The sequence below is a fragment of the Nyctereutes procyonoides genome, unplaced genomic scaffold, assembly GCF_905146905.1.
Source record: "Nyctereutes procyonoides isolate TBG_1078 unplaced genomic scaffold, NYPRO_anot_genome, whole genome shotgun sequence".
NCBI classification, from domain to species: domain Eukaryota; kingdom Metazoa; phylum Chordata; class Mammalia; order Carnivora; family Canidae; genus Nyctereutes; species Nyctereutes procyonoides.
In genome coordinates this window covers 2,508,927-2,535,316 of record NW_026575124.1, presented here as the reverse complement: position 1 = coordinate 2,535,316, position 26,390 = coordinate 2,508,927, and the positions used below count along the sequence as shown (strand labels likewise).

Here is a 26,390-nt window from a genome sequence, read left to right as displayed (position 1 = left end):
ATCCTGGAGACCCAGATCGAGTCCCACATCGGGCTCCCTGCACGGAGCCTGCTTCTCCCTCTGCCTGTGTCTCTGCCTCTCTTTCTCTCTCTCTCTCTCTCTCTCTCTCTCTCTCTCTCTGTCTCTCATGAATAAATAAATAAAATATTTTAAAAATAATAAATTAAATATGAGTAGATACAGAAGAAATATGTAAGGGTGTAGAGAATAACAGTTCCACCAGCAACCACCATCCACTTAAGAAAAAATACTTTCAAATCTATTATGTGCCTCTATTCCCATACACTTTCCTCCCTCTTCAGAAATTTAGGTTTTATTATTCCTTCAGGGGTTTTTTTCCTTCATTTTTCTTTATAGCTTTGCCACATTTTTTAAGATTTTATTTATTTGAGAGAGAGCAAGAGCACGTGCACAGAGGGAGAGGGAGAAGCAGACTCCCTGCTGAGCAGGAAGCCCGATGCAGGACTCGATCCCAAGACCCCGGGATCGAGACCTGAGCTGAAGGCAGACATTTAACCCACTGGGCCACCCAGGTGCCCCACCACATATTCATTTTTGTGTTCATAAACAGTATATTTATTTTTTAAAAACAGTCTATTTATTAGTTTTACAGGTTTTCGAATTTTCTGTAAATGGATTCGTACTCTATGTATCTTTCTGCAACCTGCTGTCTGGTCTCAGCAATTACCCCACACAGCTAGCTCCTTGTAGAAGTGGCTCGTTCTTTGTCACTGCTGTCGAGTACTCCGTGCTGTGGGTATTTCATACTTGTTCATTCTGTGGATGGACATGGGATTGTTTCCAATTTTTGCCATTTTAGTCAGCGCTGCTAGAAACCTTCCTGTATATGCTCATATGTGCAGGAGTTCAGCTGGGGTATAAAACTCGTAGAATTGCAGCATCATGGGGTGTGTACATTTTTTTTTCTTCTTCTTACCAATTTTTTTAAAAGATTTATTTATTTATGAGTTGAGAGAGATAAAGGAGAAGGGCAGAGGGAGAGAGAGAGAATCTCAAGCAGACTCCCCACTGAGCGTGGAGCCTGACATGAGGCTCGATCTCACAACCCTGAGATCAGGACCTGAGCCAAAAACCAAGAGTCAGAGGCTTAAGCAACTGAGCCCCCCTGGGTGCCCCTGGGTGTGTACAGTTTACATTTTGCTTGATAATGCCAAATTGTTTCCCAAAGTGTTGCGTCGATTAAACCTCTTCATGCAGGGTTTCGGCGTTGGGTAATCCTAGATCCATAGTGTCACAATCTTAGAGCAGAAAAGAAACACTGAGACTGGTTTCCTTATTTTACAGATAGAGGAAATTTAGGCACAGAAAAGTTAAGCGACCGGGCCAAGGTGTTGTCACCACTCATCAGCAGAGCCCCAACTCAAGTCCCCTGGCTCCCTCCACACCTCTGCCTTGGCTCATTTCTCTCTCTCATCTCTTCCCTTCCCAGGCTGAGGCCCCAAGGCGTGACCACAACACATCAAGCTACTTCCAAGGCCGGGCCCCGCACGCAGAGCTGACCCAGCCAGGGTCCCCATCGGCTCCCGAGGATGCGGCTCCTCCGCAGACGCCACATGCCCCTGCGCCTGGCCATGGTGGGCAGTGCCTTTGTGCTCTTCCTCTTCATCCTGCACAGGGATGTAAGCAGCACGGAACAGGCCACAGAAAAACCGTGGCTGAGGTCTTTGGTGAGCCAGAAAGATCACGTCCTGGACCTCATGCTAGGAGCCGTGAACAACCTTAGAGATTCCATGCCCAAGCTCCAGATCAGGGCTCCGGAGCCCCAGGAGACCTCGGTCTCCACAAACCAGTCCTGTCTTCCTGGCTTCTATACGCCAGCTGAGCTGAAGCCCTTCTGGGAACGGCCACCACAGGATCCCAACAGCCCTGGGGCAGATGGGAAGGCATTCCAGAAGGACAAGTGGACCCACCAGGAGACCCAGGAGAAGGAAGAAGGCTATAAGAAGCACTGCTTCAATGCCTTTGCCAGCGATCGGATCTCCCTGCAGAGGGCGCTGGGGCCAGACACCCGACCCCCCGAGTAAGTAGCCCCCGCGTCCCGGGGTGAGGCCAGGGCTCTGCCAAAGAGGGGGTGGTATGGACATGCCCATGGGCCAAATGCCAGGTAAAGAGCTGATGCTCATTTTAGGATACAGGCAGGGCTTTGCTCTAAGCCCTCCCTTCTTTGCCTGACCTTATCCTCGGGGTTGGTGTCGTGGTCAGGCCCGGGGCCCAGGGCGACTGTGGCAGTAAAATGAAAAATTATGGAAGTATGCTTGTGAAGGTGACAGGATACAGAAGGAGGAGCTCAGGGCTTGGGAGCAGGCCCTGGCAGGAGGGCCTGGGAGGCCTTGCCCTCCGCCGAGCCTGTGGGACTCTGCTGCTGAGCTGCTGAGCAAGAGACATTTCCTGACAGCGGCCTGGAAGGCCAGGACTATCCCCACGCTCCCGGGCTCAAAAAGCTCAAAAAGGAGCTCCCACAGGAGCACGAGTTCATCCCGCCTCTATTTGAAGCCCTTCGTCCTTACTCTCTTGGGCCGCGAACCAGCACCCGGACGTCTGAGCCACCTCACCCCAAGGCCGGCCGTGCTGTGCTGCCCCTGTCCTCGGTGTGTCCTCAGGGATTTGTCTTTCCCAACTCCAGAGTTCTACCCTTTCCGGCCTTTCCTCGCGTGGCCGCCCCTTTCCCCGAGCTCATGATTCCTTCCGTAGGGCCGTGAACCCAAGGACCAAGGATGGGAGCCCTGGAGGGTGGGGCCTCTCGGATTCTCAGGAGCTCCTGGGGGGCATCGGGCATGAGGGCAGCCAGTGAGGAAGCTGGGGGTCCCTTCTGGAGGATCCATAAGAGGTCTCTCTGACGGCAGAGGGATGGTAGGAAGGTGTCAGGCCCCATGATTCCCTGAGGTCTGGGACTCATGCTCTCTCCCCCCTGGCCAAGGTGGAGCATCAAGAGGTGGCGGTGTGGACATGCCCAGCATAGCTGCGTAGACGAAGACAGAGAAAAGGTCCCAGGAAATTGTGTGTGATGGTAGCATCGGGTTACAGGGAATTCGTGAGGAAATGCGTTAGAGAAGCACTGTAAATTGTCAAGAAAAGACCCTTTTTCTCTCCTCGACTAAGGAAATTGTGGTCACTTTTCCCAGGTGTCAAATTTGCCCTTTATTACTTCCCCCTCGGGGACCTTGGGACTGGATGACCCTTGATGCAGGAGGCACATGACTGAGGAAGGGAGGGAGGCAGCCCTGGGAACGTGCAGAGCAGATGAGGGAAGGGGGGGGCACTGAGCCGGCCGCGGGGGGCACATGGAGCAGGTCCCCAGGACCTGTGCAGAGGCCCAGGTAGGTGGGAAGCCAGAGCGAGGCAGGCATGGGCAGCAGAGAGCAGAGGATGGTTGTGGCAACCTGTGGGCGAGCCTCGCCGCCCCTGGAGCCCCCAGGGACCTGGAGAGCCACCTCTATGCTTGCATCCTTCCAGATGTGTGGACCAGAAGTTCCGCCGCTGCCCTCCGCTGCCCACCACCAGCGTCGTCATTGTGTTTCACAACGAGGCCTGGTCCACGCTGCTGCGAACGGTGTACAGCGTCCTTCACACCACCCCTGCCATCCTGCTGAAGGAGATCATACTGGTGGATGACGCCAGCACTGATGGTGAGGTTGGAGGGGGCCCTGAGGAGGGGGCCGGTGTGCCCCCCGGCCTCTGGGAAAGAGGGCGGGCTCTCTCGGGGAGCAGCGAGCCTCACACCCGCTTCCTGGCCCCCCTGCTCACCAGGAACGCCAGGAGCCGGGCGAAGGCAGGTGCAGGTGATGGGGAGGAAGGCAGGGGGCAGGGGCAGGCCGTAGACCACATTCCCAGAGCCTGAACTGTATCCCCGCTTCGGCCTGTGAGCTCCGAAAGCTCTGCATTTCTGACTTCTAAGACCCTTAGAGCTGCCAAGCCCAACCCCAAGCCAGAAATGCTGGGGGAAGTCAGGGCAGTGGGTGGAGACGGGCCTCAGGACCCCCCCCCGCCCCCCCGCTGCTGGACCACTCTTGTACTCTTGAAAGAATCTACCCCCCAGGCCCTCTTTGCGTAGTTGGTGAGAAGTAAGTGAGGCCGCTGCCCAGACTTCCACCCTTTAAGGAAATGCCACTAACATCGACTGAATAGGCTGCCTGGCATTGACCTCAGCGTGGGGGATACACTGACAAATGGGACGGACCTGCCCCGAGAAGGCCAACAACCCACGTAGGTCAGAGGCCGCTTGCAACACCAGTCACAGCCGTGTGGCCCAGAGCACACCCCCAGCAAACCTGAAAGAGCTCGGACTTGAATTCAGATCCTAGCTCTGACGCTTCCCAGCTCTGTGACCTTGGGCAAGATGCTTACCCTCTCTGATCTTCAGTTTCCTTTCCCAAAGATGAAGAGGACCGACTCCCTCACGTGCCGGTCCAGGGATCAGAGAAGGGGGATAAGTGAGATCATTCAGGCGCCACAGGGAACTTAGCACGAGTTCGAGCTCCATAGGCAGTAGCTGCAGGGTATTCTTTGTGTGGGAGCAACGCGCCCCAGGGTGTCATCTCCGAGGGAATGGCATAAGCAGAGTCCTGGGGACGTAGGTGTGGCTGCGAAAAATTCAGAGGTTTGATGTGCCTGAAGCTTAGGCCTCTTGTAGGAAATGACACTAAAACGATGTTGAATTGAAATTCGTGCCAGGCTAAAAGTATTTATTTGGGACAAAAGAACAAGCCGTCGTCTCATTGACTGGTGTTTAAGCCGGAGAATGACCTTGTCTTAGAAGGGATGGCAGCTTTGGGGGAGGGTCAGCATCAGGAAGGGAGGCAGGGGACCCCCCACTCCAGAGAGGAAGGTCTTAAGAGTCACCTGAGAGTGGGATGAGGGGCCGGCACGAGGACGGGGGCTGTGGGACCAGTGTGTCCTCATTAGGCTTGGCGTCTCCCCCTGCGGCACATGGCATCTGTGGCTCCCCTGGCTTGGCCCCCAGGGCCCCTTCTCCCGGGCAGGAACTGATCCCACGCGGCCCAGTGTACGCCCTGGGGCCACTCGGGTTTTCTGCTCTCTCCTTGCCTTGTTGCCCAGTCTCCCTCCTGCCCTAGAGTAAGGCTGATACCAACAAACGGAATGGCGGGGGGGGGGGGGGGGGGGGGAGGCAGGGGGAGGAGGAGCTGAGTGTGAGCACCACGCCCGAGTCCGTGTCTTCCGGGTGTTCGCATTTCCCCGGGGAGGACAGACACCCAGCAGCAGCCCTTAACAAAAGCAAGGGCAGACGGGTATCAGGGGTGCAATGGTAGGGCCTAGCGGACAAGGAGCTGGGGATTGGTCTTCCCGGAGGAAGGAACAAAGACTTTAGCCGAGATGGGGGGGCGTCGGGGGGTCCTGCAGGGAATCTCAGTTGCAATGGGATGGTTGCACCGAGAGCAAGTGTATCACCTGCCCCTCCTCTCAAACTGGGATCTCTGGAGACCCTTCTCTCCCAGGCCTTGCGCACCCATCCTGCAGAGGCTGCTTGCCTTCAATCACATGCGGTGGAAGTTGCCGTCCAGAATTTTGTGCATCCGCAAGGGACAGCTCTTCCCACCAGGCAGCGCAAGTGACATACCGGCGGGCTGGCACGGGCAGCACGGGCATGGCAGTGTGTGCCCGGTGGGCGGGCTTCTCCAAAGGGCCTGTCCCCCCACGTCGGGCCACCGGACACGCGCTCCCATTCTCTCTGGCTGTCTTAGAGCCCGTTCCAGGAACCCGGAATCCCCCGCCTGAAAAACGTAAAGCAGTTGTTCTTTTCTTTTTCCTTTGCACCCTGGCCTCTGTGAGAACCTGTTAAGAGCTGAGCCCCCCGTAGAAGAGCGGACGGTCGCCACGTCAGAGTGCGCAGGGCCGCGTGTAATGCCAGGCGATTTACAGACCCTCCGATAACGACCCCCCCACCCACCCCCCGCGGGCTCTCGGGCTCCAGAGACAGTGGCAGCAGCGTTCAGGTCAGTGGGGAAAAGGGAAAACCTCAGATCTGTGCTCAGAAATCTCCACGGTCCACAGCAGGATAGAGTTTCCCACCCGCCCGACGGCTTGATCAGATCAACGGGCTCGGGTCACGCGCACGGACCAGGCCCGTGTCTCTGCAGAAACACTGTGACCGTGCCCTCCTGCCCTCCTCCTGGCGCTGCCCGCAGGTACACGCGTGTGACACCGGGCTGGGGGCGCCGGGGCCTGGTGCCAGGCCGGGGAGCTGTTTCTTCCCCACTTTGGAGTCCGAAGCCCGGGCACGGATTTCCTTCCAGGTCCGCTCGGGTCTGGCACACTCCGCAGGCTTCTTGAAAGCGGCCCTGGAGGCCCATGGGTGCGCCGTGCCCCCAACAGGGCACCCCTGTGTGGAAAGCCCTGTCCCGCCCCTTGGGGAGGCTTGAGGAGGAGATAACCTAGGCCTCCACCCTGTGGGGATTTGCTAGACGGATGGGAGGTAATCAGACACACCAGGGCCCGGAGCCTTAGGAGGTGAGCAAGCCCTGAGAGAGAGGAGTGAGGAGTTGGCGTTGGCCAGCGCGGGGTACAGTAGGAAGGGGAGCCCCGCTGTTGGGGAAACACATGGTGACAGCCGGGGCGGAGGCGTTTGGAGAGCACTTTGGCCTAGCTCAGGCTTCCCCCCACTTCCATCTCCCCTTGCTGCGCGGAAGTGGAGCAGCCGGGCCTCTCAGGCCCTCCGAGACTCCCGAGTCCTGCAGGTTGGGAGTCGTTTCAAAGCCTCCGATTGTAGCTGGATCACAACTTCCAGTGTGTTTCTCAACCGGTAAAGTCGCTTTGTCACCTCTATCTCCTACCTCTGTCCTGGTTTATGATACCAGAAGGCCTCTCTATAGGAACTCTGTGTCCTGGATTCTCCGGGGACGTTTCCACGTCGCCGTTTTCTTCTGTTCCTGCCCGTAGAGAAATTCCGCTTCCACCTGTTAATTTTGTCTGCTGCTCTACTGCTTCCACCTGGAAATGGAAAGCGGCCGACAACGAATCTTGATTCTAATCAGGTTTGAAGATATGGCCCCGTGTCCCCCTGTTCTTTCTGGACCAGTGACTTGCAGTGTGCCCCCAAGGGGTGTCGTACTTGCTTATTTCTCCTTTTATCCTTCCAAATGGATTAATCAAGAAAAATTTCCCCGTTGCAGCTAGACTCAAGGCTGGAGAGAACACAGATGGGCATGAAAATAGAATACAAACAAACAAAACAGGAAGGATGAATGAGGAAGTCCTGATTACAAGAAAGGCTTTCTGTTGTTGTTTTCTAGATTTTTCAGAAGCCGAGAAGAGTGGGACAGCCCACAAGAGAAGAGTAAACAAAGCCAGGCATTCTCTGATTTGCTTAATAAGTATTTTTCTTAGTTACCTCCCAGGTAGCACACCCTGTGCCAGGCCATGGGGGTACAGCAGTGAACAGGTTGGGCACGGTCTCCATTTTCTTAGAGCTTACTTTTCCTTTTTTTTAAATACTTTATTTATTACCTGAGAGAGAGAGAGAGAGAGATAGTGAGAGAGAACAGGAGCAGAGGGGGGAGGGAGAGGCAGGCTCCCCGCTGAGCAAGGAGCCCGATGTGGGGCCCCATCCCAGGACCCCAGGATCATGACCTGAGCCGAAAGCAGACGCTCAACCAACTGAGCCACCAGGTACCCCTACAGCTTACTTTTTTAATGGGAAAGGCAGAAAACAAATACTTGCAAGAAATAAGTGCTCTGAAAAATTAGAGGAAAAAGAAGAAGAAAAAGAAAAAAAAAGAATGCAGGGTGGTGGGCCAGGGAATAATCCGGGAGCTCTTTGAGTCAAGGTAGCCAGGAAAGGCTCCTCTGACTGGTCCCCCTGCAAGGGGAATGGCCTTTGCAAAGGCCCTGAAGCTACGTGTGCCAATGGCACAAAGGGAGTTTAAGGGGGCAGCCGGGGGGGCCCAGTGGTTTGTTTTTTTTGTTTTGTTTTTTGTTTTTTGTTTTTTTTGGCCCAGCGGTTTAGCACCACCTTCAGCCTAGGGCGTGATCCTGGAGACCCGGGATCAAATCCCACGTCCGGCTTCCCGCGTGGAGCCTGCTTCTCCCTCTGCCTGTGCCTGTGCCTCTGTCTCTCTCTCTCTCTCTCTCTCTCTCTCTCTCATGAATAAATAAAATCTTGAAAAGAAAAAGCTTAAGAGGTGACTCACAAAACTGAGTCACAAGACCTTTGTGAGCAATGATCAGTGTTTGGATTGTGTGTGCGTGTGTGTGCGAGTGTGGTAAAATATGCATATCATAACATTTACCATCTTAACCATTTTTAAGTGCACCACTCAGTGGCATTTAATACCTTCATATTGTGAAACCATCGCCACCATCCATCACCAGAACTCCTTCCTCTTCCCAAACTGAAATTCTGTCCCCTTTAAACAACGGTTCCCTCCGCCCTCCTTCCCCCAACCCTGTCAACCAGCATTATATTTTCTGCCTCTGTCAACTTGACTACTCAGAGTACCTCGTAGAAGAGCAATGATTCGGTATTTGTCCTTTTGTTCCCGGCTTATTCCACTTAGCATCATGTCTTCAGGGTTCGTCCGTGTCTTAGCCCGCGTCCAGATTTCCTTCCTTTTTGAATTTTTGATTGAAGTGTAGTTGACGTACAATATTGTGTTAGTTTCAGGCACATAACATAGTGATTGGACGGTTATATACGTCATGAAATGCCTGCCATCTGTCACCAAAGTTATGACAATATTACTACATATTGTGATATATATTCCTCATGCTGTGCGTTTCGTCTCCATGACTTGTCCTCGAACTAAAAGTTTGCACCTCTTTTTTTTTTAAGATTGTATTTATTTATTAATGAGAGACACACACAGAGAGAGAGAGAGAGAGGCAGAGACACAGGCAGAGGGAGGAGCAGGCTCCGTGCAGGGAGCCCGACGCGGGACTCGATTCCCGGGACTCCAGGATCACACCCTGAGCCAAAGGCAGACACTAAACTGCTGAGCCACCCAGGGATCCCCCAAGTTTGTACCTCTTAATCCCCTTCATCTATTCACCTATCCCTCTACCCCCTCCCCTTTAGCAACCACTGGTTTGTTCTCAATATTTATGACTCTTTCTCTCTCTTTTTTAAAAGATTTTATTTATTTATTCATGAGAGAGGCACAGACACAGGCAGAGGGAGGAACAGGCTCCATGCAGGGAGCCCAACGTGGGACTCGATCCCAGGTCTCCAGGATCACACCCTGGGCCAAGGGCAGACACTAAACCGCTGAGCCACCCAGGCGTCCCGACTCTTTCTCTTTTTGTTGTTGTTTGTTTTAGTTTTTAGATTCCACGTGTGAGTGGTGTGCGTAGGTAGTTTAGTCCGTTGAGCCTCCGAATCTTGGTTTTAGTTCAGGTCATGATCTCAGGGTCCTGTGATCGAGCCCCGCATCGGGCTGTGCGCTCAGTGCAGAGTCTGCTTCTCCCTCTCCCTCTGCTCCTCCCCTCGCTCATGCTCACTCTCTCTATCTCTAAAACAAATAGATAAATTGCATCTTTAGATTCCACATATGAGTGACATCATACAATATTTGTCGTTCTCTGACTTATTTCACTTAACGTTTTACCTCTAGGTCCATCTATGTTGTCACAGGTGCCAAGATTTCATTACTTTTGATGGCTGAGCAATATTCCTTGTGTATGTATACCACACCTGTGTGCCTGCATCAACCAGTGGACACTTGGGTTCCTTTCATATGTCGGTGGTTGTGAATCATGCTGCAGTACACATAGGGGTGCATGTATCTTTTCAAATTAGCATTTTTGTTTTCTTCAGGTAAATACCCAGAAGTGGAATTAATGGATTGTTTGGTACTTCTTTTTTTAGTTTCTTGAGGAACCTCCATTCTGTTTTCCATGATGGCTGTACCAATGTCTGGTCCCACCAACAGTGTACAGGGTTCCCTTTTCTCCACATCGTCACCAACACTTATTTCTTGTCTTTTTGATACTCGCCATTCTGACTCGTATCAGGTGATATGTCATTGTGATTTTGATTTGCATTTCCCTGATGATGAGTGATGTTAAGCATCTTTTTTTTCATGTGTCTGTAGGCCATCTGTCTGTCTTCTTTGGAAAAGAAGATGCCCACTTATTTTTTTTTAAGATTTTATTTATTTATTCATGAGAGACACACAGAGAGGGGCAGAGACACAGGCAGAGGGAGAAGCAGGCTCCATGTGGGACTCGATCCCGGGACTCCAGGATCACGCCCTGGGCCAAAGGCAGACGCTCAACCACTGAGCCACCCAGGTGTCCCCTCTGCCCACTTTTTAATCAGATTATTTGGTTTTCGGTGTTGAGTTGTATGACTTCTTTATATATTTTGGATATTAGTTCTTTACCAGATATATCATTTGCAAATATCTTCTCCCTTTCAGGGAGTTTCCTTTTTATTTTGTTGATAGTTTCCTTTTCTGTGCAGAAGCTTTGTAGTTTAATGTAGTCCCAATTGTTTATTTTTGCTTTTGTTTCCCTGGGGAAATATGCCTAGGGAGACATATCCAGAAAAATATTGCTGAAGTTGAAGTTCAAGAGATTACCGCCTTTTTTTTTTTTTTTTAGGAATTTTATGATTTCAGGTCTTACGTTTGGGACTTCAATCCATTTTTATTTCATTTTTGTGTAAGGTGTAAGAAAGCGGTCCAGTTTCATTATTTTGCATATGGCTGTCCAGTTTTCCCAACACCATTTATTGAAGAGACAGGTGTTTTTTTTCTGCATTGTATAATTGTGCCCCCTTGTCATAGGCTGACTATATAAGCTTGGGTTTATTTCTGGGCTCTGTATTCTGTTCCATTGATCTATGTGTTTATTTTTGTGCTTTAAACACACTAGCTTGCAGTTTGAAATCTGGAATTTTGCTACCTCTCTCTTTGTTATTCTTTCTCAAGATTGGTTCGGCTATTTGGGATCGGTGGTGTGCCATGCAAATTTTAGAACCATTTGTTCTAGTTCTGCAGAAAGTGCTCCTGGCATTTTGGTGGGGACTGCATTGAATCTCTAGGTTGCTCTGGGTGGTATGGACTTTTTTTTTTTAAGATTTTATTTATTTATTCATGAGAAACAGACAGAGAGAGAGACACACAGGCAGAGGGAGAGGCAGGCTCCATGCAGGGAGCCTGACGTGGGACTCGATCCCCGATCTCCAAGATCACACACTGGGCCGAAGGCGGTGCTAAACCACTGAGCCACCCGGGCTGCCCATAGTATGTACATTTTAACAATATTCACTCTTCCAATCCAAAGGTGGTGTATCTTTCTATTTACTTGTGTCATCTGCCATTTGTTTCAACAATGTCTTATAGGTTTCAGAATATAGGTCTTTCACCTCTTTGGTTAAATTTATTCCTAGATTTTTTTTTTTTTTTCAAAAAAGAGCTTATTTATTTGAGAGAGCATGAGCATCAGTACTGGCCAATGGGCTGATTGTGATGGGTGAGAAAAGGGAAGGATGCAGCATGACTCCTGGGTTAAAGCAGCCGGGGGGATGCTGGTACCGCGTACTGCAGCCGGAAGACGAGACGAGGCAGGTTGGCAGGCAGTCTGTAGTTGCGTTTTGGGCGTGTTAGGTTTGTGGTTCTGTTCCACACCCAAGTGAAGATGGCAAGGCCAGTAGAAAAGCCCTAGGAGCCATCTGCGTATAGATGCGACTTCACACCGTGGGACTGAGTGATGCACGTGTATTAGAGGTTCCCAGGAGTCTCATAGACCCCAGTCAGGAGGAATGGAACTGTGTTGGGCTGGTGGGTTGTTGAACCTGAGTTAGAAGGATAACGCCTGGGGGACATAAGAGAGTATGGATGGGTTTGCCTGTGTCTCCACACTCTGCTGTTCTCATCTCCAGGGCATATGTCCAGTGGATCCAGGGGTGTGACAGGAAGGACAGCCATTACTGAGGGGAGTTGTCTCTCCCCTAGAAAGGCCTGAGGCTCATGCTCAGAATCCCCAGGTCCAGCCTGACTCCCTGAGACTGGAAGGAAGGCGTGGGAGAAGGGCTTTGTATTGCTTAGCACCCTCTGGGGTTCACAGCTCAGCGCTTCTCAGTCTCTTACCACAAAACCCACTTCCTATGATGCTTTGTCCTTAGGTTATCTCCACCACCATGAATTTCCTCTGAGCACAGTTAAGCTAGTTCTCAGGGGAAACATGAACCTCATGCTGAGAAGGTGAGGCTCCTGGTTGGTGCTCCCCCCTCCTCCTCCCTTTTAGAGGCAGTACTTGGGACTGTAGTTGGATTATGAATCCAGAAGCTTCCTCGGGGCACAACCAGGCCGGTCCCTGCCCTGGGTGATGTCTGGCAACCGGGCAGTGTGTTAGCACGTGTTTACTAAGTGCTGGACTGAAGCTGCCAAATGAGGCTGATTTTGACTCCTAAACATCAGAGACGATGCCCAGATTTCAGAACATTTTAATCTTTATAGAAAAGATTAAGTAAGAAAGTCAACATGCAAGAACCTGGTTCAATGACTGGCACATGGTAGGTGCTCAAGCATTTGGGCATAGCATGTGGGTATGTGTGGGGGGGGAGAGAGAGAGGAAAATCAATCACACACCCCCAAAATTGATTGATTTGAGGCCCTACATCTTGTTAACACTGCCTTTGAAGCAGGGCCTATGCACTGGCTGATCCCACAGCCCCAAACAGGGCGGCCACACTCACCTGTGGCGCCTGCCCTCACCACCTCTTCTGAAACTGTAGGCAACCCCATTCTGCACAGTCAGGAACAGAACAGCGGCACGGATAAACCATAAAGCAGTTAAAAACCAGAAGTAAGACTTGGAATATGTTTCAAGATGGATTGTTTCAGAATAGAGCTGTTCTGAAAGCCCTGAGGATTTCAGAATGAATAACAGGGTCATGAAGTAAGCCCCTGCTCAGAAGGAGCTGGAGATCTCAGCAGAGCTATCCCTCCCCCCACATTCAGGACGGTTGTGCCCATGGCAGGCTCCCCCAGCCCTGCACTGCCACTGGCAGGTCACTGATCACCTACCTGCAGTCGCCACTTCCTGGGCAGCAGGCTCACCACTGTGCCTGGCACGGGGCGGACACTTGGTACATGCTTTATTTAATCTATTTTATTTTTTAAGATTTTACTTATTTATTTGAGAGAGAGAAGGAGCGTGCACAAGCAGGGCAGGGAGGAGCAGAGGGAGACGGGGAGAAGCAGGGAGCCCGACACGAGGCTCGATCCAGGGACCCCGGGATCATAACCTGAGCCGAAGGCAGACGCTCAACTGACTCAGCCATCCCGGAGCCCCACGTTTTTTTAATTTAGTAAAAAAGCTGCTCCGACTCTTTTCATCTTCTTAAAGATTTCTCCATGCGGAGGAGTTAATAAAGAGGATTAGAGCACGACTTCTTGCTGCTGACCAGCAAGCCAGGAATCACCATTTGCGTGTGTGTGCCTGTCGGCTCGCTCGGCAGAGCCCGGGAGGCGGGGAGTCACAGCTCCTGAGAGATGATGCCACCACCCCGGGTGCGGAAGGGACAGGAGACTGGGTCACGGTTCTGAAAGATGGTAGCTAAGAAGAGGCAGAGACCAAGGGGCCGCTGAGAGCCTTTGGTGGCAGTTTATACTTAATTTTGAGACCAGAGGAACCCAACCCCGGGTCCTGGCCCGGCTTAGAGGGGTTCCTGGGTAGATGGGCCCAGGGTGGGTGCGGCGGAGCAGTCTCCCGGCATGGGGGGCCCGGCTGGCAGGGGGCCGCACGTGGGCCTGCACGCTGGGTGCTCCCAGCAGGTTGGCGACAAAGTGATGAGCTGGCACCCATGCCACTGTCCCTTCCAGAATACTTAAAGGAGCAGCTGGAGCAGTACGTGAAGAAGCTGCAGGTGGTGAGGGTGGTGCGGCAGGAGGAGCGGAAGGGCTTGATCACCGCCCGGCTGCTGGGGGCCAGCGTGGCCCAGGCGCAGGTGCTCACCTTCCTGGATGCCCACTGTGAGTACGAGACCAGCCTGGCACCCGGGAGGCCTGAGGGTGCCTCATGGGACCCCTGCTGCTCTGGGTCTCGGGGTGGCTTGGGACTCACTCCAGCTTCTCATGCCCTCTGCTCATCCCTATCCCAGGGATGTTTGATCGGCAGATGCACAAGGCCCTAAAATAATTGGCATCCCGCAGTCACAGGGCATGTGCTCTGGAGCCTAGATTCCCCCCCCCCCCCGCTTGCTCTGTACCTCATTCTGAGCTCAGCCCCTCAGAGAGCCCACTCGTCACCACTGGGAACTGGTTTGTGTGGAGCTTCCCCCTAGAGCCACACGGAGCCACAGAGGCCTCCCCTTTGCCCCAAAAGCCAACACCTCCCCACCGTTGTCTGGGAAGAATCTGTTCCCCAAAAGCGGTGATATGTGTTAGGGAAAGCGCTAGATTCAGAGTGAGGAGACCTGGGTTTGCCTTCTGGCTCTGCCAGTAACTGAGCCTCAGTTTCCCCATTTGTAAAATGGGAATGAGGAGACCAGACTTTACTCACCAACAAGATTAACTATTCCAAAGGCCAAATACAGTAATCTGTGCAGTTTACTGAAAATCTCAAGGGGCTAGACCAGCGGAAGGGATGATTATTCCACAGCTGGAGCTGGAGCTGAGGTTTGGTCCCCCGGGGAAAGGGGGTACCCCCCCCTTTCTGAAATCCACACGTGGGTGAGAAGGGCTGATTGAGTGGATAAGCTGGAAACCCTGAAGGGTGGGTCCCCCACCCAGGGCCTTCCCCGCGGTTTGGATCATTTGAGTTGACCACATTACTCCCCTGAGAGCTCCACTCTTCCCTTCAAAGTTACCTCCACCTTTGGGTTGGGTGAGGGAGGGTGGACAGGAGCGTCTCAGGAAATCTCTCTCTGCTTTCTACACCTGTGGAGCTTGCCTGTGTGTCTCTAACCCCGGGGAGTCTGGGGAAGGTTCTCTGGTCTTCCCGAGCCTCCCTGCTGGCGTGGGGCATGGGCTCAGCCTCGGGCCGACCCTGACTGCCGACTCCTGGTCCCCACTGCAGGTGAGTGCTTCCATGGCTGGCTGGAGCCGCTCCTGGCTCGCATCGCTGAGGATGAGACGGTGGTGGTGAGCCCGGACATCGTCACCATCGACCTGAACACTTTTGAGTTCTCCAAGCCCGTCCAGAGGGGCAGAGTCCACAGCCGTGGCAACTTTGACTGGAGCCTGACCTTCGGCTGGGAGGCTATCCCTGCCCACGAGAGGCAGAGGCGCAAGGATGAGACCTACCCCATCAAGTAAGGACCAGAGCCTACCGAGCCCCGAGCCGGCTCCCAGGGACCATCTTAGGCCCACGCGTATGGGGCACTCCATGAAGCATGTGACACACTTCCCTTACTCATCCCCTCCGAGGTGGGGGCTGGCATTAGCCTGTTTCACAGGTGAGAGCACGGCCTCTAGGGATGGGCAGCGGCCCCAGATGATGCAGTAGCACACGGTGGAGTGAGCATGCCCGTCCCGGCGGCCGGACCCAGAGCCCGCGCCCCACCCGCGGCCCTGCACGGCCTCCCACCACCGCTGGCCCTTCTTCACCACTCACCGTGGGCCAGGCGCCGACTAAGGGCCTCACTTGTTGCCTCTATTTATTCCCCCCCACACGTAGAAGGGCATGACCGGGCCATGCAGAGGCCCCGGGAGATGGGGCGTAGAGGCCACTGTGGAATCGCCCTTGTCACGGGGAGGCGTGGACTCCCAGGTCACCGGGAGTCTTTGCAAAGACTGAAAACCTATTGAAAGCAAGCAGACAAGGGTTCCACTGTCTGCGCTGTTACAGTTGCCCTGAACTTCTCCGCGAGGGGGCCAGATAGCAAGGAAGTTAGTTTCTGCCAGCTGCGGACAGCCTGTTGCATATTATTCCTTTTGGGCTTGTTTTTGTTTAACAACCGTTGAAAGTGTAAAAACTCCTTCTTTGCCCAGAGCCTTATGAAGTGAGGCCAGCTTCGGCCTGCAGGCCATAGTTTGCCCACACCTGAGCTACAGGGCGCAGACTTGAAAGCTTACCCACTGTTTCGTGCCCAGCTGGGTCTGCCGCTCGCTCACCCACCCCCTCCTTCCCTCTCCACGTCCCCGTGCTGTTGCTAGCGATCACAAGCTTATGTTGTTGTATTTATTCATTGTTTTTAAGTAGACTCCGCGCCCACCATGGGGCTTGCACTCATGACCCTGAGACCAGGGGTCGCATGCTCTACCGACTGAGCCAGCCAGGCGCCCCCACAAGTTTATTTGAACAGGTGTCTCAGCCAAACTGAGCTGGGCAGTGACTTTTAGAGAATCCTCTGGTTTGGGATCGCCTGTGTCATTGTTTTCCCACACTGGCCGGGAAATTTAACGTACACTAGGGATGGAGGGAAGCAGAGGTTGGGGATGTGGGGAGCTGAGGGTAAGAGGGAAGGCCTGAAAGGAGAGGGTGAGCTCGTCCCCCGCCCCAGGCCCACAGCCTCAGAACTGCTGCCCAGAGCCTCAGTGGAGTGCACCCCGTGGGTACCCCAGGGAGCAGCCCCGTGGATCCTGGCCGACCAGCTGCTCTGTCTCCACTAGAAGGAGGAAAAGAAGCAACCGCAGGGGGAAAGAAGAAGAGATTAGGCAGGAGAGAGAAAAGAAATCTGAACTCCCCATCGGCCCTCTGCTTCACGGAGGTCTTTTGTTTGCTGTGCTCGGCAGCAGAGCCCCCCTCCCTCAAACCGGGGAGCCAGGCACCTGCTCCCTGCCCATCACTGCTGTCCCCTGCTCCAATGTCCGAGGACCACGCAAGCAGAAGTCAAAGCTCTGGTGTTTGAGGCATGAATTCGCTCCCTGGGCTCAGTGCCCCCGCATGTGGGGTCCCCCAGGCATTCTGCACAGCACCCCCGCCAGGAGGCCTGCGGGCAGTCCCCTCCCATCCCCCACTCTCAGAGCTCACGGGTGGCCAAGGGAAGAGGTAAGGGGCCCAGAAGGAAATACAGGGTGTCTCTGGAAGTGGACTGGGTGTGGGGCTGCACTGAGGCTCCCCGGGCAGGGTTTATGCCCGGAGTCATCTTGGGCAGAGAAGCCTCTCAAGGCCAAGAGACGGGCCAGTCAGAGACACCCCCCAGAAGCAGCAGAGAGCTGCACAGTGCTCATCCGAGCCCCGGGCTCCCCGGGCCTCCCCAGGACTCATTTGGGGTGCTCGGAGTGCCTGGGGGAGGCCAGAAAGCCTGCCTGAGCATGAGAGTCTTCTGATTGAAATTGCTTCTGGAAAGCGGCTCTGGGAGGCAGCTCCTGCCCGGAGCAGTGACAGGAGCAGCTGCAGGTTGATGCCGGGCCAGGCTCCTTGGCCCATCAGTCGGGGGAGCCCTGGAGGAGGCCTGCTGTGCGGAAAGTGCTGGATGGGCTCTGGGTTTGCAGGGAGGTCTCGGTCCCTTCCTGCTGGGCCGTAGCACACGGAGCCCCCCACCAAGGGCCCCGAAGCCCTGTCCAAAGCCCGGCTGACCGGGCGGGATGCCAAGGGCTGGCGGGGCCTTCCTTAGGCTCCGGCCCCTCCCTCAAGCCTTAGCCCAGCCTCTCTCCCGAGCACCGAGCACCCAGCACTGAGCACCCAGCACCGAGCACCCAGCACCCAGCACCGCGGCATCCGAGTTCTAGGAATGAGACTCTGTTGTGCCAGCTCCACTTAGCTGGATCTCCCTGCCTTTGTCGGGAAGCCAGAAGCTCCTTGGACCCTGCAGACGCTCCCACGGCCCCACCTGAGCTTGCCTCCATGTCCCCTCTACTGCTTCCAGGAGCACCTGTCACCTGTCGCCTCTGATGCCCGCGCAGCGGCCGGGGCCCCTGAGCACGGGCTCTCGAGTCCGTGGGAAGGCCCGGGGTTCCGAAACAGAATGGGGTCCCTCCCGGCTCATTCGTTCGTGGTTTGCTCCCCCTTCCGAAGACAGCTCCGCGCCGCTCTGACAACTGAGGGTCTGCGATGCTCTAGAACTTTGCTGCCTCTGCCGCGGGCGGCGGGGACCGAGCTCCCACGACAGCGCCCTGGGCCGTGTGGCTGCGCCCCGTGGGTCCCCGCGGCCCGTGGAACGGGTGCCTCTCCGCGGACGGTGATGCTCGCCTCCTGGGGCTTGACGGGCCAGGAGAGGGGAAGAGCCCGGTGAAGCCTGGGACACTTGGGCTGAATGAGTGAGCCGGGGCGGTGGCCACGGCGGGGGCGGCCGTGGGTGGCCCGGCTTCCCCGCGAAAGATGCACATGCTTCTCCCTCTGTCTCTCCAGATCCCCGACGTTTGCCGGCGGCCTCTTCTCCATCTCCAAGTCCTACTTTGAGCACATCGGTACCTATGATAATCAGATGGAGATCTGGGGAGGGGAGAACGTGGAAATGTCCTTCCGGGTGAGAGTGAGGAGGGCTTGGCGGGGAGCCACGGCCTCCTGGGGGGCCCAGCCCGAGCCCCTGTCTCCCAGGCGGTGGCAGCCTCAGGGATGTGACATCTGGAGCTGGACCTAAAAGGGTGGCTGTTCCCTGTCGTGGCATCACCTTTCCTCTGCTCCCCCCACCCCTGTCCGTAGCAGTAGGGCTTTGGGGATCCGAATGGACAACTCAGAACAAATTATCAGAATGTCTTAGGGGAACCAGACATCTGGGGCCTGGTGACATCTTTCTTGAGGTCTGTGGGAAAAGTGTTAGGATGAGGGTGGGAAAGATCAGCCAGCAGGTCAGAGGACACAGGCCCTGGTGGCCTCTGAAGTGTCCCCCCCCAGCAAGCCCTGCATCGCTGAAGATGGAGGCCCAAACCCTGGTGGACCCCACGACTCTAAGTCTGAGTAAGGCAAATCAGGATTGGGTGAGGAAGAAAGGATTTCCTCTCCGTGCAGTCCACATGACCCCCCACGGTGGGGTCATTAGCAAGCAGATGAGCTCGTTTACGAAGTGACTTGTCACGGTGCCTGGCACACACCAAGCGTGTCTCTGGTGCCTGTGTTGTTATGACTATGATCACGTATTTCTGCTGCTGCTGTAGTAAACCGAATAACAACACATCTACTAACATAAAATGTAAAAAAGAGAGGACCCGGGTGGGGGGGGGTGTCTTAAACCAGCCCACTAGTATAGAGAAGGGGCACCAGGTCAGTCACTGGAACTCCCAGGGTTCTGATTCTAGGCTCATCCATGAGCCTCGGACCGCTGTTGAGTCTCTCTCTCAGGAAGCTAATGTGCTAACGGTCCAGGTGACTACCACAGCCCACCTGGAAACTGACCGTCCTTGCTATAATTGATGCGCCAATGCTCTAGTTGGGTCACAAGTCCATCTTGATTTGAGGGAGCTTGGGTTTCCAGTAACACCTGGGTGAGCCGATAAAATCACATTTCCAGGTCAACAAGCCAAGTGGCCGGAGCTCAGAGTAGGTGTACAGACACAAAGTTAGCCTGCTGTTTTTTCTCCAATGTGGGCCCTGACAACCCGGAGCACCCTGCAGATTTCCATTGGCCTGAATCAGCCTTGAACTACCATCATAGAGCCAGGGATTACATAGTCATGGGCCTACGAAGAATCCTGGTCGATGTCCTTTTTTCTAGGAGAGAGCACCATTTCCCTGAGTCCTTAGACCTGGGACCCTCACACCCTGGGAATAGAACAGAGCTGCTTTGGGGGGACAGCGACCCACTACCCACCCCTCAAGGCTCTATCTCTTGTCTTCTTTTGGCAGGTGTGGCAATGTGGGGGCCAGCTGGAGATCATCCCCTGCTCTGTGGTAGGCCATGTGTTCCGTACCAAGAGTCCCCACACCTTCCCCAAGGGCGTCAGTGTCATTGCTCGCAACCAAGTGCGCCTGGCTGAGGTCTGGATGGATAACTACAAGGAGATTTTCTATCGGAGAAACATGCAGGCAGCAAAGATGGCCCAAGAGGTGAGAGGAAAGGGCGCTTGGGAGGTGTTTGGGTGAAGAGCAGTGTAGCATCCCAGACCCTCGTCAGGGACTTAATGGTAGAAATCCGCACGTCTCTACTACCTGGTGCCTCCCGTCACCCCTCAGACCCCGTGAGCTCAGGGAGGCCAGAGTTTGAAGGCTAGCACTGAGGACAGGAGCTTCTGTTACCCCCACCCCACCCCCCGGAGAGTCCTGGCATCTTTTAGGAGAGGAGGGAAAAAGATTTGAAGAACCTCTTCCAGGAGGAAGGGCTTTGCTCTGAGAGGGCTCAGAACTGAGGTCTGGGAGAAGACGGATAGGGAAAGCCTGGGAGATGGGGGAGGAAGGAGGCCAAGGCGGGGGGTCGGTTAGATGGGATAAGCCAGTAGCCCCAACAGGTGCTGACCAGGAATGAGCAGGAGACCCGTTCTAGGAGCAAGTGACCGCAGAACCTCCGGGCTACGTCAGCCATACAGGCAGGTCAGGCCCGGTGGAACTGACCCTTTGGGGGCTGGCTTCGTTGACAGAAATCCTTCGGGGACATTTCGGAACGCCTGAAGCTGAGGGAGCAGTTACACTGTCACAACTTTTCCTGGTTCCTGCACAACATCTATCCGGAGATGTTTGTTCCCGACCTGAAGCCCACCCTCTATGGAGCTGTAAGTCTTAACAACCAGCTTGCCCACCCATCATCACAGGAACCCCCAAGGGTAGTTCAGAACCACTCGCCCCACAAGGGATGGCACTCGCCCTACACCCCTTTGAAGGAAGACTGAAAGGCCACTGGGACTTCTAGAGATTAACCAAGACCTTGTAAGGGGGAAACAGCCCATAAGCAGTGGTTCTCAAACATCCACCTGCAGCAGAATCACCTGGAAGGCACGTTAAAACAGATTGCTGATTCAGTAGGACGGGAACGGGGCCTGAGAACTGACATTTCTAACAAGTCTTCAGGTGCTGCTGAGGGTCCGGGGATCACTCTCGGAGAATCATTGCTCATGAGGAAATTCCCACGCGCTGAGGGCTTCTCTGAGACCTGGCAGCCTGGGAGGTCCCCCAGCCTCTGGGCTCAGCACCTCCCCTTGCTGTTACCTCCAGGCCTCTAGGGTCATGAGCAGAGGAGAACCCCGACCATGCACATTTACACCAGTTGAGCCCCACACTGCAAACCCCAAAATTCCTAACTGTGTTATCCCGGTTCCCCTCTCTCTCACCGTTCTGCAGATCAGGAACCTCGGCATCAACCAGTGCCTGGACGTGGGGGAGAACAACCACGGGGGGAAGCCCCTCATCATGTACACCTGCCACGGCCTTGGCGGCAACCAGGTACCCGGCCCTACCACACCGGGCAGGCCCAAGAGAAGCCCACTTGTGAAACAACCCCTCTCTTTACAGGCCTCTTCTCCACTCAAAATAGCCCTTTCCTGGGGCACCAGGGTGGCTCAGTCGGTTCAGTGTCCGACTCTAGATTTCAGCTCAGGTCATGATCTCAGGGTCATAGGATCGTGTCCTACATCAGGCTCAGCTGGGAGTCTGCTTGAGTTTAAAACAAAAATAGCCGTTTCCTGAGGATTAGGGTCGGGAGACCCAGGGAGAGAAGGAGATAGCGCCCCTGCCCTCAGCTCCCAGTCTGAGTTGGAACATATGGCAGAGACAGACAAGGTCTGAGGCATGAGGTAGGGACATCCGGGAGCACTGGGCGTCGGTGATAGGTGCTAAAGAGGGGGCAGGAGGGCAGGATTGTTTATCAGGAAGACTTCCTAGAGGGTGCCAGGTGCCGAGTGAGGCTTTAGAGTAAGTATGGAAACTGTGAGCGCTTGCTTTCACCCACGCCCAGCTTTAATGCCTCCCCTGCCCAGAAACTGCTGCTCTGACTCTGTCACCCAGCAATGACCCCAAATAACAACCATCTACTGACGTGTCACAGTTACCTGGCATGCTGGGAATTTACCCCATGCCTTACAGTGCCCCGGCTCTTCCCCAAGGGCTAACTAGTGACCTCCCGGAACCCAGTCCCTCGGCCTGCCCCGAATGCCCAGTGTCTGGTAAGTACACTTGGAACAGAGCCGAAGCAAGGAAAGGAGTGGCGTGAGCCACTGCACAGGCTGCCAGCATATGCAGCCAAGACCAAGTCATCATCAAGCCATTTCCTATACCACCGGCCTACACGACCATTTTAGGTAGTACATCGGTGAACATTTGTTTGTTTTAAACAAAGAAACCAGCACATCAAGCACATGATTTCACAAATAACATGTAAAAACGAAGCTAAGTAAATTTTTTAATGATTTTAAAGAAAAAATATTAAGTAACTGTTATCCCAGTAAAACCTAGGTAGTGGCCAAAATCCCGAAGGTAGCACAGGAATTACTGATGTTTTGGCCCCCGCTCGCTTCCTTCCCCAGAAGGTCAGCTCTGGTTGGAGTCTTAGGGCAGTTGGCTCTGGAAGATAGTGGGCAAACTCTCCGCCTCCTCTTGTCTTGACTTCTAGTACTTTGAGTACACAACCCAGAGGGACCTTCGCCACAACATCTCAAAGCAGCTGTGTCTACATGCCAGTGCTGGCACCCTGGGCCTGAGGAGCTGTCACTTCACCGGCAAAAATAGCCAAGTCCCCAAGGATGAGGAATGGGAACTCACCCAGGTGAGTCAGCTGCCCGGAAAGCTCAGAATCCAGAACGTGCAGCCACAGCTGCCCCCCTCCTTATTTGCTGCATCTCCTGCCGTACGGTGGATCGAGACAGTGGAGGAAGTATGGAGAAAGTGGGCTTGGTGACAGAAAGGGTTCTCAGGATGTAAGTAACGTCTGGTGAGGTCTGGCTCTAGCCGATAGAAAGTCGAGATTGGGAGTTAATGGTCCATGGCCATCGCTGTCATGGCTCAAGGGTTTTTAGGCTGAACCCAAGTAGATGGAGGTGAAGATTCACGCGTGGTTCCTGCCTGCCCTCCGTGTGCCAGGTACAAAGCTGTGTACTCACACGCACCGAGTGTGGTTAATCCTTCAGAGGCTCTTCCCAAGCACGTGTCTAGATGAGCCAGTGGAAGCTCAGCAAGTTTGACCGGCCCTAGCCCCACCACTAGTTAGTGGCAGGCCTGAGATTCAGACCTAGATCATTCTGACTTAAAAGCCTGGGTTCTGGGGATCCCTGGGTGGCGCAGCGGTTTGGCGCCTGCCTTTGGCCCAGGGCCTGATCCTGGAGACCCGGGATCGAATCCCACATCAGGCTCCTGGTGCATGGAGCCTGCTTCTCCCTCTGCCTGTGTCTCTGCCTCTCTCTCTCTGTGTGTGTGACTATCATAAATAAATAAAAATTAAAAAAAAAAAAAAAGAAGCTTTAAAAAAAAAAAAAAAAGCCTGGGTTCTTTGTAGTGTACCACACTGCCTCAGGTTATGGAATGTAACTTCTACAGTGCTGGACCCAAACTAGCCCTACCCATGAGCCTCCACAGCCCACCCTACGCCAGTCTTCAGGCCCTGGCTTGGGGGAAAGGAGCCTAATGTTGGGGCCACAGGGAAAGGAAGAGTGTAAATATGATCGAAGGCAGAAAGTAGGGGTATACAACAGGGGCTCAGGCCTCTGAGCCTGGCCATCTGGAGGAGGGGCCCTTGAAAATACTAGCCCCATGGTCCTACCTTCCTCTATCCCAGCTGCTCTGGCTAAAGCCGGAAGTGGGAAATTGATACCGAATGCAGGGAACTCAGGAACCCATCCCATCAGGGTATCTGACACCCCAAGAAAAAAATTGAGGAGTGTTCTCTTTGTGTCTTGTTGCATTCCCTTTGCTTTTTACTTATTGCGCCCCATCTCATTGCCCCCTAGTAGCACCGTTGGCTATCTGAAGCCCAGGTTGATCTTTTGCTGTGTCATCTTTTAGGACCAGCTAATCAGGAACCGGGCATCCGGGACCTGCCTGACGTCTGAGGACAAAAAGCCAGCGATGGCCGCCTGCAACCCCAGGGACCCCCACCAGCACTGGGTCTTCAACTGACACCCCCGATCACCCCCGTGGGAGTTCCCGTGGGGAACCCAGCCTCTCAGGAAACAGGATTTGGGGGAAGCTGATGATTGAGAGCCTGATTACCAGCTTCTCCGTAGGCCTTAAAGATGGATTTCTAAACCCAGCAGATATCAAGGCAGGACCTTCCCGTTCCTTGCAACAACACAGGGCCCATTTTCCTTCTCCCGTGTTGGTGGAAGAACCCGTTAGAACTTGCGATACTTGGCCTAGCGCTTGCCTTCTGTCCTTGAGACAGACTTCCAGGCAGAGAAGGCAGCCTGGGCAGGGCCCAGGGCAGCAATGCTAAATTCAAGAAAAGTACCGCTGCGGCCAAGTCCTGAGTCCTCTGTCGTGTGGAGCACTCACAGAACCAGTGAAGTGGCACCTTCTAACGGAGACACTAGAGGTCTACAAGAGTCTCCCTGCTGATATTGCCCGATGTTGGTAGAGCCATTCGTTTACAGAAAGCACCCTGACAGGAGTCCTTTATCTTATTTCGCCTGCACAGTAAGCCTGGGAGCAAGACAGGGCGGGAACCCCCATGCCCACTGCATAGATAAGAAAGCAGAGGTAGAGATAAAGGGGCTTGTCTGTCCCACAGCTAGTGGATGGCGGGAGCCAACTGAGACTTGATTGCAAACACTGAGCCAGAGCTCCTTCTTCCATACCCCGAGAACACTAGACATCAGGCGTAAGCCTTCCTCTTTCCCACCATGCTGATCTCATCTGGCTGGTCTCCGTAGAGCCTAGAACAGTGGTGCCAGGCAGCCATGAGGCCGGCCTCGTTTGGGGATCGATCCTGGGGTGTTAGTGGAAAGCAAGCTCACGGAACCAGTGATTCTCAGGTCTAAGAACCCCCCCCCCCAAGCCTTTTTTCAATTCCCCGTACATAATGTAGATGAAAAGCCAAGTGGCAGTGAGTGAAGTTGTTGGTAGGTGAAGACCGTGCCCAAAAGCCCCAGAACTTCTAAAGGTCTGCGAGCAAACATCTGAAACTTGTTTTTATCCAACCCTATCATTTGCATATTGTGAAACCAAGGCCAGATAAGTAATTTGTCTGACACCGCACGGCAAGGTATTGGCAACCCGAGAGCAGAACCCGGATAAGGCTAACGAGAGCCCTGGGAGGTGTGAGGAAGCGGGGACGGTGTGTAGAATTGAGCGTGACTGCATAACCAGCCTTGATTGCTGTACCTGCATGAAGTCCCCACGTGGAGCGGACCCAACCTGCGTGTCAGCTCTTCTCCAAGCAAGTTGGACCCCACCACACATGGGCGCTTGGCCTGAACTAGAGAGCCCAGCTCCCTAGAGGAGAGTTCACATTCCTTCCAGAAGGCTCCAGACTTTCTAGCGGGCTGTCATCTTGGGCTTCACCACGTGAGGGTGCCATGGGATCACAGCTGCCTCTCCCTGCCCCCCCCCCCCCCCACTCAACACTGCAGGAGGTCTCCTAAATTCCCAAGAGCCTTCAGGACCCTATAGGGGAAGCAATCTGGGGTAGCCCAGTCAGAGGGAAAGGAGAGACTGGCCAGGATATGGCCACAGTGGAGAAAGGAAAAACTGGACCTAAGATCCCAATAAAAATAAAGGTTTTTATGGCATTGGGAAAGGAAACTCACCTTTGGTTCCTCCTCCCCCGTTGTCCCGTGGATGACCCATTGGAAAGTCAGTTGATTCAGGCTGTGTAGAGCCACACACATCTGAAAAGTTCTATCACATCACTGTCTCTTATCCCCAGACATCCTCTGGCACCCGATCTAGCCTGCATACTGTGTGTCAAGCCCATGTAGACATGAGATGTAAGATGAGACTTGCCCCGTGGAACCCATACTCCAGCTGGGGAAGCAGATGGAAGCAAGTCAGGACAAGCCTGGAGGTGTTCAGAGCTGTGCTAGGTGAGATGGAAAGAACAATTCCTTCCATCTAGGCGAACCCGGGAAGGTCTCACAAGGATGGTGACATTTAACCTTTGGCCTCAGGGATGAGTCCTTAGGTGGGATCTCACACAAGCACTGGACTAGAATGAGGAAAGTCACAGAGAGACAAAGCTGCAGGTGGCGCCAAGAAACCAAGGGAACATCAGGGCAGACAAGCAGTGGATGTGAAATTTAGAGGGTTGGGGCCACATTGTGACTTTCATGGGACCTAGGTCCCTTTGTCTTCACCAAAAAATTCTTAAATTGTGTTTTACAACTGCATTGGTATAAAGATGAATGTGATTCGTTTTATTTCTTCTGATTTTTTTAAAAAACTAAATCTGTGGGTCCTAGGCACTGTGCCTGCTGTGCCTGCTGCGCTACTGGTTACGTCTATCCTGTAGAACAGCGGGTTGGGGCCCAGTTGAGAAGGCTTTGAAGGCCGTGCTAATACAGTAAACCATAGGGAGCCGTGGTTCCTGACTCCAATCCTAGCCCTCCTCTTGGTTGCACTAAACATCCAAACACTTAATCAGGTGTTGGTTGTTTGCCTTTTATCCCAATATCCCTCACACTCTCTATGGCATCGCCCAACAGCCCTCCAGCCCAGTCTTAGGATATAGGCCC

At 53.9% G+C, this 26,390-nt stretch overlaps 1 protein-coding gene across 4 annotated transcripts in view; it reads left to right on the top strand.

Moving 5' to 3' along the window:
- Positions 1–26,075, top strand: part of GALNT6 (polypeptide N-acetylgalactosaminyltransferase 6) — a 36,378-nt gene extending 10,303 nt beyond the window's left edge. For all 4 annotated transcript variants that reach the window (XM_055337114.1, XM_055337118.1, XM_055337117.1 and 1 more), the window contains 10 exons: positions 1,451–2,041; positions 3,475–3,647; positions 13,803–13,952; positions 14,998–15,232; positions 18,214–18,331; positions 19,648–19,848; positions 20,376–20,507; positions 21,073–21,174; positions 22,340–22,492; positions 23,725–26,075. In XM_055337114.1, the coding sequence (XP_055193089.1) occupies positions 1,551–2,041; positions 3,475–3,647; positions 13,803–13,952; positions 14,998–15,232; positions 18,214–18,331; positions 19,648–19,848; positions 20,376–20,507; positions 21,073–21,174; positions 22,340–22,492; positions 23,725–23,838 (1,869 nt within the window). In that variant the 5' untranslated portion in view covers positions 1,451–1,550 and the 3' untranslated portion in view covers positions 23,839–26,075. The remainder of the gene's footprint in view (positions 1–1,450; positions 2,042–3,474; positions 3,648–13,802; positions 13,953–14,997; positions 15,233–18,213; positions 18,332–19,647; positions 19,849–20,375; positions 20,508–21,072; positions 21,175–22,339; positions 22,493–23,724) is intronic.
- Positions 26,076–26,390: the final 315 nt, after the last annotated feature.